Consider the following 12,500-nt stretch of genomic DNA (forward strand, 5'->3'; position numbering starts at 1 on the left):
CTTCTAACCATAATTTGCAGCGCCCGCATCTGAATGGTATTATTCAGCAGATGGAATCATGGAACTGCCAACTGACATTGAAAGGCAATAAAAGTTTAGCGATGAGGAAATAGGTAGACATGCCAATATAGTGTCATCAGACAGAGAGATGATACAGGGCCGTAATGCTACACCACTACAGTGTATCAGTAGTGTAGCGGGCATCTCCATGTAGGGAAGTGGATGAAGTGAAAAAGCCATGGCAAGACATAAAAAGGCTAACAGAAGTAAAAGTTGCTTTTTAAAGTGGTACAAATGAGCAAAACTGGGGCTCAGAATACTGATTTCATTGTCTCTGGAAGCTTTTCTTATTCTCGCATCCAGGGTTACACCTGCTTTTAAAGGCGGAACATTTTCATCCGCAAAACAAACGTATGCCAGTTTTCATACAAAGAGCGGAATACGTAATTAGTCACTCCTTGCACTTCCCCCGCAATTCTGCCCGAACTCCCACTTTTTTCACGACCCTCCACGAAAGCATATGCAAAGTCAGAAGAGCGCAACTTGTCATTTTGTGCTCCTGCAGCAGGCAGAATGCGGTTTTAGCCATGTACTGTCTGTCCATACATACCGTGCCATGTTTTAGGCGCATGTTGAGACTAAATCAGGCCTAAAACGGTTGCTAACATGTTAGTATCTGCCCCACTGTCTCTCTATACAATATCTATGTGCTTGTGTATATGTTTCTGTGTGTGAGTGTGTGTCTGTCTGTTTGTGTCTGTGTATGTGTGTGAGTGTGAGTGTGTGAGTGTGTGTTTGTGTGTGTGTCTGCTTGCCGCCTTCCTCTCCACTAACACTAAATTACAGGCTTGCTTGGCGGGTCAGACACACACTCTGATGGAACTGGGGGTGTTAAACGAGCTCACACACGACCACCATCACCAACCCCCTCCCTCCAGGGCTCTCAGTGCAGTCTATTCCCCCATCCAAGGGCAAGCCTCGAGGGGGTGGGGTGGGGGGGCCGGACCCCACTGCTGAGATTGATTGCTGCACTGTTTGTGGAGGTTTTCTCTCCCCTTTGTCAAAGAGACAGAGTGAAAACTTCAAGTACCATAAACACACAAGTACATAAACACCCAAGTACCATAAACACACAAGTCAGGTGACATGAGCTCGCCTCCAGGAATGAGAGTGGACAGTAAAAAACTAAAGAAAATTATCTTGATTAATGATGGAAATCCAAACCAATATAAAATGTTTCTTTATTGCAGAGATGGTCAGAGAGCTGAGACTAATGAGGCAGGTTTTATTGAGCTCCTGTGGCAGCCTGATGGTGGTCAAAGCAACTGGCAAATTTACTGTCTGAACTCACACAGTAGCTGACTTTGGTATGGATCTGGCTCTGACCCACGCTGATCTGACTCTGATCTGGCTCTGATCTGGCTCTGACCTGGCTCTGACCTGGCTCTGATCTGGCTCTGATCCACTCTGATCTGGCTCTGATCCACTCTGATCTGACTCTGATCCACACTGATCCACACTGATCCACACTGATCTGGCTCTGATCCACACTGATCTGGCTCTGATCTGACTCTGATCCACTCTGATCCACGCTGATCTGGCTCTGATCCACACTGATCCACACTGATCCACACTGATCTGGCTCTGATCCACACTGATCTGGCTCTGATCTGGCTCTGATCCACACTGATCTGGCTCTGATCTGGCTCAGATCCACACTGATCTGGCTCTGATCTGGCTCTGATCCACACTGACCTGGCTCTGATCTGACTCTGATCCACTCTGATACACGCGGATCTGGCTCTGATCTGGTTCTGATTCACACTGATCTTGCTCTGATGTGTGAGCTTCAGATTTAGGATTAGGCTTAGGTGCTAGACTAAGGACGTTGGGAGTGAGGTGAAGGTTAGGGTAGCACAGCTTGACATATGATAGTTTACAGATAACTCCCTCTCACCCAAAAATGGTCTTAGTTCATCAGTAACAGAGTTTAGTATGGATCTGGCTCTGATATAATTCTGATCTGGCTCTGATATAATTCTGATCTGGCTCTGATCTGGCTCTGATCTGACTCTGATCTGGCTCTGATATAGCTCTGATATAGCTGTGATATACTGTAGCTCTGATCTGGCTCTGATCTGGCTCTGATCTGGCTCTGATATAGCTGTGATATAGCTGTGATATAGCTGTGATACAGCTGTGATATAGCTCTGTAGTTCTAATCTGGCTCTGATCTGTCAGAGGGTCCAGATCAAGGCCAAATCTGAACAAAACTCAGCTGCTATCTTCTGTCTTTCTGCTTTGGCCATTTTTTACTCTTAAATCTTTTAGTCTCTTCTTCTGCCGTGAGGCTGGTGCTGTTTCCTTATTTGGCCGAGGTTGAGCAGGACAAATGAAAGCAGTGAAGGCCCCTTTTGTTGGTTTCTGTGCAGAGGAGAGGAGAAGATTTATTCGTGCTGATTTATAGTTGTGCAAAAGTATTTCTGGGCTTTTGTGACGGTGTCAACAACCTGCCTGCCTCTCTCTCTCTCTTCCTCCCTCCCTCCCCCATCTCTCTCTTTCTCTCCCTCTGTTTATCTCTCTTTGCCTCTCTCCCTCTCTCTGTCTCTCTCCTTCTGTTAAAGGGCTGTGGAAAATATGCTCTTTTGGCTTTCAGCTGACTTCCCCCCTTCAGCTCCCCTGTTCCCCTCAAGTGACTGAGTCGAGTGTCTGCTGTGGATTTAAAGTACTTCTCTGTGCTTGACTCTCTTTCTCTCTGTGTGGGTGTGTGTGTGTGTGTGTATGTGTGTGTGTGTGTTTGCATGTGTGTTTGTAAGTGAGCCTTTAAGACAGAGAATGACAGGGAAGAAGGAGAATTGTGCACAAGCAAGTTTCTTTGCTATAATTATGGTGTATGTTTCACACATTGAATATTTTGATTTGCTTGTTTACGGCTGGTGCGCGTGAACAAAGCGGCACCATGCGTCTCGCACATCTGCGTAAACCTCAAGGGTTTGTCATTCCCACTTTTGTTTGCTTGAGATTTTATTGGCACGTGTCAGCGGGTTTCTTCACTGACAGAGCACTAGTGCGCATGAGATCACAGCGCTCGCAGAATGCAGTCTGTTCTGTGTCTCTGTCTGACCCGCGCGCGTCAAACCCATCTCTCCCAGATTGCGCTTGACTGAGTCGGATCTGATGGGAGATCTGGTTCAGGGTCTGTTTCAGAGTCGGCGTCTCTCAGGGTTCATGTGTGTTTGAACCCGTGTGACCCCTGTGAGGCAGCCAGTCTCCTGTAAACATGTGGCTAATGAAAAAACACACACACGTGTAGACGTAGCTAAGCCCTTCAACGAAGGGACACTCCACGTAAACAAACACATTATTGATGTTATTGAGTCTACCGTTTCTTGGCTTTAGTCTGGGAGGGGGGTCAGAGGGGTCAGGCGTCTTTGCAATCTGAGAGGTCAGGCTTAGGTAAAGCTGTCGGAGCGTGGAATTTCCTCCTTCTGCGTTCGCTAGATTCTTCCCCTGGAATTCCTTCCAGTAATTGTGTGCAGTGTCCACAACTTCTCTGAAGTCAAGAATGGCTGGATGGTGAGCCCAGCTCTCATGACGGAATATAGATTCAGAGTTTTACAGAAAAAAAGTGTAGCATAATAAGATAATAGTGAAGATGGAAATCAGCTAATTAGTCCCCAGATTAGTCAAAATGGATTGTGATTTCAGTAGTGTGAGTGGAAAACTGGAGAAGTGTTGGCCGATAGGATTTCAAACGAGATGATGGAATCAGTTGAAAAGGGGAAAGCTTTTGTTGAAGGAATGCTTTCAGGAGCTGCCTGCTCAAGGTGTTCAGATAGCTCTGCGTTCTAAACAGTGACCAAGCTTATACCAGCTGCCGCAGTGAAGCAAGGTTTCATGGGTAAAAAATAGAATGGGATCCATGGAGAGTCCAGCCCATGGCCCATATGTTTCACATCAAACACACACCACCCACACACGGTCACTCACGCACACACACTCACACACACACACACACCACCCACACACGGTCACTCCCGCACACACACACACACACACACACACACACACACACCTACACACCTACACAGTGTACACACACCCTGCAGTGAAAGAATGTCTCTTTTGGTCGGACCAGCGCCAGACCAGGGTCAGATTCATTCTGGTTCCAGCTGTCAGCGGAGCGTCCCGCGGCCCTGACTGAGAGTCCTTGTCTGTCACGGGGTCAAAGGGTAAGGCAGGAAGGCTGCAGGTTGGTGTCCACAACACTGACACATCTCTGGTTGTGGGGGACAGGAAATAAACGTATAGCATCAATTATGCTACAGTATTTGCTCATACCTGCACGTAATCTGTACATAGTGCTATCTCTTTGCTTCTCTGGTGAGATGGTATCTGTAGTTCACTGGCTTTGCACCAGCGCTCGGCATGGTGGGTAAAGCTGAATATAATCCAACCATGGAGAACAGCAACTGTATCTGGTTATGGAGGAAATTATCTCTTCTTTGGAGAGCAGGAACTATCTTTGCTGCCGGAGAATAGGAACACTGTTTCAGACACTTTTCATTTAGTCCCGTTGATGATCCTCCACCCCTAATAGAGAGAGAAAACTCTCCTCTTTCCCAAGCCGTTGCCCCTCTCGTGTGGAGGCTGCAGTCTTTTCCATGGCTGAGTTGTTTTTGGTGATATGAAAGTGTGTCAAAGCTCTGGCTGGAATGCCATCGCAAAGTTAATTCCATTGTTTTGCTCTTTCAAATCCGCCCCCACGAAGCATGTCAACTTTTTACTGTCTAACCCAGAGCCAAGTGACTGCTGTGTCAAAACCCATTCCTGTTTGTGTTTTTTATAGTCCAGAAGAAACATAATAACAATAAAACACACACACACACACACACACACAGAATATCTCTCTCACACACACACGCAGAATATCTCTCTCACACACACACACGCAGCTGATTAAAAAAAGGACCTAGGTCGTCTATCATCAGGTATGCCGTGTCCATGGCAACACATACCATTGCGGTAACCTGATGCAAATCATATGTGTGTGGGGAATCTAAACAGATGTCTGCGCTGCCACTCGGCTAGCAGGGGAGGCTGTGCTGTTGGAGATGGTGAAGATGGAGGCCTAGGGCACCCCAGGGGGCCTAGCGTGGCGCAGGCCCAGCATACAGAGCACAGAGCCCAGCCTGTGTCAGCAGCAGAGGCCCCTGTGTAGACCCACAGTGGACTGACTGCACACTTTGTGCCAGGCTAACATTAGGGCCAGTGTGCTCAGCGCAAACGGAGGGCCTCGCGGAAATCCGAGCGTCTCCCATCATCAGATATGCAAGTGAAATATGCCCACAGCTTAAAGTATTTGTGCAAACCTAAATAAACTTGTGGAGTTGATGGTGTGTGTATAATATCACAGTTTGTACTTCTGTGTGTGTGTGTGTTTTTTTTTTCCTTTTACTTGTAGAAACAAATTCCTCAAGTCGGATGTTAGTCACTGCCTCGCACAGTGTTTGCTCAGCCAAATAAAGAATTGAAAGAATTTATTGAAAGAAAGAAAGAAAAAAAAACAGACGTTAAGAAATGTTGTTTTGGTTGCCAAGCGACTAGCATACTAATGAAGAAGTGACTTGTTGGCTCTGAGCGAAATATCTCAAACTGAAATGTATTTCATCGCTCTCGACTATTCGACTCTTGACTCAAGACTCTGCCAAACAAAGGCTGAGCATCTGATGGAGGGCTGTAATTAAAGTATCCATTCGAGGAAGTGGAGAAGATGGCTGGTTAGCTCTCTCTCCCACTCTCAGTGAGTTATCTCTCTATCGGCAGGTCAGATCTCAGTGTCTGTCTGCTGCAGTCGGAGATTAGTCATCTTTAAATGGAGCCAGATTTATGATGTTGCTTTGTGTGTGTGTTTGTTTGTGTGTGTGTTTGTGGGTGTGTGTGTGGGCATAGTCTGGCTCCATAGCAACACATGTGAATGTGTGGGTGTGTTGAGAGTGTCTACACATGTGCGGATGTGTGTGTGTGAGTGAGTGTGGAGTCTGACTCCATAGCAACACATGCACGTCTGTGTATGAGTGCTTGTATTGTGAATGTGTGCGTATTTTGAATGTGTGTGTGTGTATGATGTATATATGCGTGTGTGTGTGTGTGTGTGTGTGTGTGTGTGTGTGTGTGTGTGTGTGTGTGTGTCTTGACAGGAAGCTCATCAGGAGCAGTGTAAAGCCTGGTAGCACTGGGTCGTCCTCAGGCTTGGGGTTTTAATGTGTCATGTAGACAAATATGCTCAAAGCCACGCGGCTTCTCCTGTGTTTATTCTAATTCTCAATTAGTTAATATACTCTAAGGAGATTAAGGAGGGGAGGGAGCAGTGCCCGTGTCTCTCAGCGGCACTACTGGGTGCTGCCGCCTTCACCGACAGAGATAGAGAGAGGAGGGGGAGAGAGAGGGAGAGGGAGAGAGAAAAGGGGAGAGAGGAAGGGCAGAGAGCGAGTGAGGCTTAACTGAAGATCAGACCTCTTCTTGATTAGATTTGTACATCTCTCTCTCTTTGTCTCTCTCACACACACACACACACACACACACACACACACACACACACACAGAATAGCAAGAGCTCCAAGGGCCTGGTCAAGAAGCCACTTGTCTCCTGTAATGATGGGGACTCCTCTGTCTGGGCTCCTACAAGGACACCTCCCCTCCTCCTCTCCTCTTCTCTCATCCCCTCCACCTCTCCTCTCCTCTTCATCTCTCCTTCCCCCTCTCTTCTTCACATCACATCTCCCATCCTCTCTTAAACATCTCCTGTCTCTTATTCTCTCTCTTAAATGGAAAGGGTGATGAAACTAATGTTTATCTTTTAGTTGTTTAGTAGTGTCCCCATACATTTGAATAGTGAGGTGATTAGTAGTGTCCCACTGCATTTGAATAGAGAGTGAGGTGTTTAATAGTGTCCCACTGCATTTGAATAGAGAGTGAGGTGTTTAATAGTTCCCATGCATTTGAATAGAGAGTGAGGTGTTTAATATTTCTATGCATTTGAATAGAGAGTGAGGTGTTTAATATTTCCATGCATTTGAATAGAGAGTGAGGTGATTAGTAGTTACCATGCATTTAAATAGAGAGTGAGGTGATTAGTAGTGTCCCACTGCATTTGAATAGAGAGTGAGGTGTTTAATAGTGTCCCCATGTATTTGAATAGAGAGTGAGGTGTTTAATAGTTTCCATGCATTTGAATAGAGAGTGAGGTGATTAGTAGTTTCCTCATATTAGTCGAGCGAGTGCAGGTTGAGGGGTTGATATGGAGCTGGTTCCTGTGAAGCGCTCTGACCATTTATGTGTGCTGTTCTCCACATGAGAAAGAGCCTGCTGTGCCGCCTTATGGAGCGCTGATCTGGAGGAATACATTAGCAGGCCTGTAATTTGGGAAGGTGAAACACAGTGATTAATGGACTCTACTGTATGATTTTGCAATATGATACAATGCCTGCCTTTCATGAACAGACTGCCTTTGGCCGTGCTTTTTGCCATCTTAATGCCACACAATCTGCTTTTGTGACACAGGTTTAACGCAGAATTGTGTTTTTGTGTCAAACTAACCTGCTCTCTCTCTCTCTCTCTCTCTCTCTCTCTCTCTCTCTCTCTCTCTCTCTGTCTTCTTGCAGCATGTCCAGTCCTCCAATGTGGCCAGGCAGCTCCTTCTTCAGAAAAAATAAAGGAGTCCTCCTTCAAGGTACACTTCCACACATGAATGCAATGCTGTGGAGTTGGCATGCTGTGTGCCCACCCACCCACCCCCTTCCTTTCCCACCTTCAGCCCCCCCCCCCCCCCCCCCTAACATGTGTATGTGTATGTGTGTTTGTATATGTGTGTATGTGGTTGGCGTGAAACCCACCCCTTTTTTGATCTGATTCACTTCAAAGCTGCCGTGAGACTTGTCAGCGTATTTGCATGGGCTCTCCAGATAAGCCAGCCCCTCCCCACGAAAGCCCCCCGCCCGGGCACCTGGATGGAACAGAAAGGAATTAGTAGAGTGGGTGTGCTCCGTGTTTGCTCTGCTGGAGAGAAAGGCGATGCTCCAAATTTGAAGGACCCTGTTTTGTCTTTTTTCTCTTTCTTTTTTTTTTTATACCTCTTTTCAACACCGTGTTCAGATTCTGGCAGTGACTCAGAGATAATTCTGCTCTCTCTTACTGTGTAATCCAGAGGATTTTTCTTTCTCTTTATATGTGATTCAGACAAACACCACACACACACACACACACACACACACACACAAACGGGGACTTATGTAGGAACCACCATTGTTGTATTGTCACTTGACCAGTACGTCGGTATTGCCGGCTCCCACCACGCAGAATGGAAACAGAGGCGGCAGAACTTAATGTTGCCATTGTCAAGCAGAGCAGAGGCTCGCCCCCCTCTCTAAGAACAAAGCAACGTCTTAGCAGCGTAGAAAACAGAGCTCTTTTAGAAGGGAAATACTTTTTTTTACAGTGCTTTCTTACACAAACAAAAGAACCGTGGATTGTATTTTGCATTGGCTGTGAGCATATTACACTGATTAAAGAAAACAAAAGAGCCAGTCTCAGACACACACTCACACACACACACACACACACACACACACACACACACACACACACACACACACACACACACACACATATATATACACACAAACACACACACACACACATATATACACAAACACACACACACACACACATACACGGGTTTTACAGGTCAATCGCTGAGGATCTCCAGTACTGGCACCATGAAATGTCACCATCTCTCTAGTGACCAGCTTTCACTCTTCACACACACACACACACACACACACACACACACACACACACACACACACACACACACTCACACACACACACACACATCTTTGTCAGGCGCTGGTGAAAATATTGAAGTATGTGTGTGTGTGTGTCTCCTATCTGTCGCTTCTGTGTACTCCTGCTCGGGACTGCTAACTCTGACAGCAACTTCTCTTGCCTCTACTTTTGCTCCCTGTCCCAGTCTGACAGCTGAGAGAGAGGGAGAGAGAGGGAGAGGGAGGGAGAGAGGGGGAGAGAGAGAGAGAGAGAGAGAGAGAGCGGGAGATAGGGAGAGAGAGAGAGAGAGAGAGAGAGAGAAAGGGAGAACACTGTGAAGACTGCGGTGCCATTCATCTCACACACACGGCGTGAGGAAACGAGGAAGAGAATGGAGACTTGCGCCAGACAATATGTCGGCCAGTGCTGTATGTCTCTGAACTCTTGCTGTTTGACTGAGAAAGACTCTCTCTCACATCTGTCTCTCTCTCTCTCTCTTTCTCTCTGCTGTCTCTGTTACTGATTCTTTTTCTCAAAAACACACACACACACATGCACACACACACTTGTTCTCTTTTCTACTACCACTACCCAGTCTTCTGTTCTTTCTTTTCCTCTTTATCTCTCCTTCTCTCCCTCTCCCTCTCGCTCTCTCTCTGTGTCTCCTCCTCTCTTCCCTTGTTCTCCTCCATTGTGCTGTGTTGTGTAGAGTGGCCTGATTGGTGGGGTTTCCTGTCTAATGGCCCCAGTGCCACTGCAGCGAGACCTCATGATGGAGGAGGCTCTATTGTCCCTCTCTCCCCTTCCTCCTCTTCTTCCTCCCCCTCCTCCTCTTCTATCTTCCTCCTTCTCTTCTGTTTCTTCTCCCTCCTCTTCATTATGTCCTGCTCATAAAACTAAACTCCTTCAACATTCACAGCACAGACAGACAGACAGCACAGACAGATAGTTGTGCATCCATCTGTCATACACACACACACACACACACACACACACAGATCCCTCTCGTAAACGTTTGTCCTCTTTCATGTGGGGACTGTTTTATTTGGGGGTGGTCCTCCTCCCAGAGTGCTCAGGGCTCAGCTGTGTTTGGTCATGTGACGCCTCTGAGACGGCCTCCATAGCTCACCAAACACACAAACCACTAAACCGTGTCAGGGCGTCACAGCCAAAGGCCTGCCACACTGAGTCATGATTACTTAGCAAAGCTGTGGCCTGTTTGTGCAGTCAAAGTTAATTTGGTGACACATAGGGTATATTCATTGGGTTGGGCCATGCTGGTGATTAGCATGGAGATGCTACACTTTAGAGGGCCTGTTGGCTGGAGACGGTGACCACATTACTGTACTGTACGTCTGCCTGACGTAGTGCATTCCTACACGAGCGAGACTGTTATGAGCGAGACTGTTCTCTCGTTTACCAGAAGACTGCCCGACCGTGAGCTCACACTGTCAGTGACCGACAGTAAACTGCCCCCGACACATCAAACACACTAATCATTCAGCCCCACACACCTTGTCTCTGTTGCCACCGTTCTGCCTGAGACAGACCGATCTTTAGTCTGTGTGTGTTCACAGTAACAAAAAAAAAAAAGCTCGGTGTGTGACAACATTTCCAGCCACTGCGTCTTGACTCACATTGTGTCAACCTTTTCAAAGTCTTTGTTTAACGTTTGTTGGACTCGAGCAGAGATAAGTTCTGTAAACATTCCACTTAGTCTGTGCCCGTGTCTCAGTGTGTGTGTGTGTGTGTGTTTACACAGACCTGCTCGCAGTGAGCAGTCAGCAGCAGTCTGTCCTTAAACACGGGCTTCAGGGCGGCGCAGTGCGGCGCGGCAAGCAGGGACTTGCGTGGCGTAATTGGCAGTTAGCGCCGTGTTTTGTAAACTTTTGTGCGTCTGTGATATTATCCAGCGAGGCTCTGATATTATCGGGTGCGCAGGGAGCCCTGTACACCTGTAAAGCCGGCCACCGTGCGTGGGAGGGACATCTGCCAACAGCCGGGGACACACACACACACACACACACACACACACACACACTTGTCACTGGTGCTCACTCTCTGATGCAGAACCACTCGCTATCTAGCTAACTCTCCTGGGTATGCGCTCCTCTGAGGGAGACTGGAGCGAGAGAGGAAGGGAGTGGATGAGAGAGAAACGAGGGAGGGGTGAGGATTAGGAAAAAGACGAGAGAAAAAAAAAGACAGATAGAGAAGAGAACCACAGGGAAAGAGGGATGAAGAGAGGTGGGGATGAGAAAGAGAAAAAAGGTTTACATAGATAGAGAGATAGGTATATAGATGGAAATGGAGAGAGGGCTTCAAAGAGAGAGAGGGAAATGAAGACACTGAAAAACAGAGAGAGGGGAGAGAGAGAGAGAGAGAGGGTGTGTGTGTGTGTGTGTGAGAGAGAGAGAGAGAGAGCGAGAGAGAGGGTGTATGTGTGTGTGTGTGTGTGTGTGTGTTCTCTCTCTTTTGGTGCTCATCTGCATCAGTAGCCCTCCTGTCTAAGTCCCAGCCTAATTCCATTAAGGGTGAAAAGGCTTCTTGGGTACGATTACAGGCAGCTTGGCACAGAGCGCTCCTAAGAACACAGAGAAAGTGATTAACACACGCACGCGCGCACACACACACACACACACACACACACACACACACACACACACACACACACGGACACAACACACACACAAGTCCCCTGAAGAGAGAGCCACAGGCCCGTAAGGGGAGCAAAGAACTCAGAGAGAGTGATTAACACACACTGACTAAACACACATACATCACACGCATGCACAAAACACACACACACACACACACACACGCTCATACGTAGACATACACTCTCACACACACATACATACACACACACACACACGCAATCATACAAGATCCAGACTGGTGAGTCCAGGGGCTGAGACCCATTAGCCACAAGCAGCGACCAATCTGAATAGAGATAACATAGTGACAGCCTGTACAAACAGAGAATTTAACACGTGACTTGTGTGATGTCATGTAGTTGACACATCCATATAACTAGATAACCCATTTTGTCATTCTTTACCGAACAACGGCCAGCATTGACAGTGGCTCGTACAGTGTACACATATTGGTCCTGTGTAGCTCAGCATCCAGAGAAGTTCTAAGGAGATGTAGTGTCTACACCCTGAGTGTGTGTGTGTGTGTGTGTGTGTGTGTGTGTGTGTGTGTGTGTGTGTGTGTGTGTGTGTGTGTGTGTGTGTGTGTGTGTGTGTGAAAGACTGACATCTGACACATCACAGCACCCTGTCCTCTGCCATGCGTCCTCTTTGGTGCCTGATGCGATAATACGCCACAAAGAAGCATCAGCCACACGTATCAGGCTCCAGGTAAGGCCATATTGGCCATGTACACATCACATGGCAAAACATTTACTGAAAGGTGGTAAACACATACTGATAGGGAGTAGAGACTTTACTGTCAGGGCGTGGAAACTTTATTCCCTGGAGGTAAAGACATTATTCACAGGTAACATAAAAACTTTACTCAGAGCTGGTATAACCTATACTCCCAGGTGTTAAAAACATTAGCACAAGAACTTTACTCTTTACACTTTACTCACAGGTGATGGGCGCGTCACTCAGTGGGTTTTAAGTCTTAACCAGTCTTAAAAACTTTACTCCCATGTGGTAGAAACT

At 47.0% G+C, this 12,500-nt stretch overlaps 1 protein-coding gene across 5 annotated transcripts in view; it reads left to right on the forward strand.

The window, feature by feature from the left end:
• foxn3 (forkhead box N3) overlaps nt 1-12,500 on the forward strand; it is an 88,725-nt gene that overhangs the window by 50,988 nt on the left and 25,237 nt on the right. For all 5 annotated transcript variants that reach the window (XM_012836864.3, XM_031580553.2, XM_031580551.2 and 2 more), the window contains exon 4: nt 7,665-7,732. In XM_012836864.3, the coding sequence (XP_012692318.1) occupies nt 7,665-7,732 (68 nt within the window). The remainder of the gene's footprint in view (nt 1-7,664; nt 7,733-12,500) is intronic.

Source organism: Clupea harengus, chromosome 14 (genome assembly GCF_900700415.2).
Source record: "Clupea harengus chromosome 14, Ch_v2.0.2, whole genome shotgun sequence".
Taxonomy (NCBI): Eukaryota; Metazoa; Chordata; class Actinopteri; order Clupeiformes; family Clupeidae; genus Clupea; species Clupea harengus.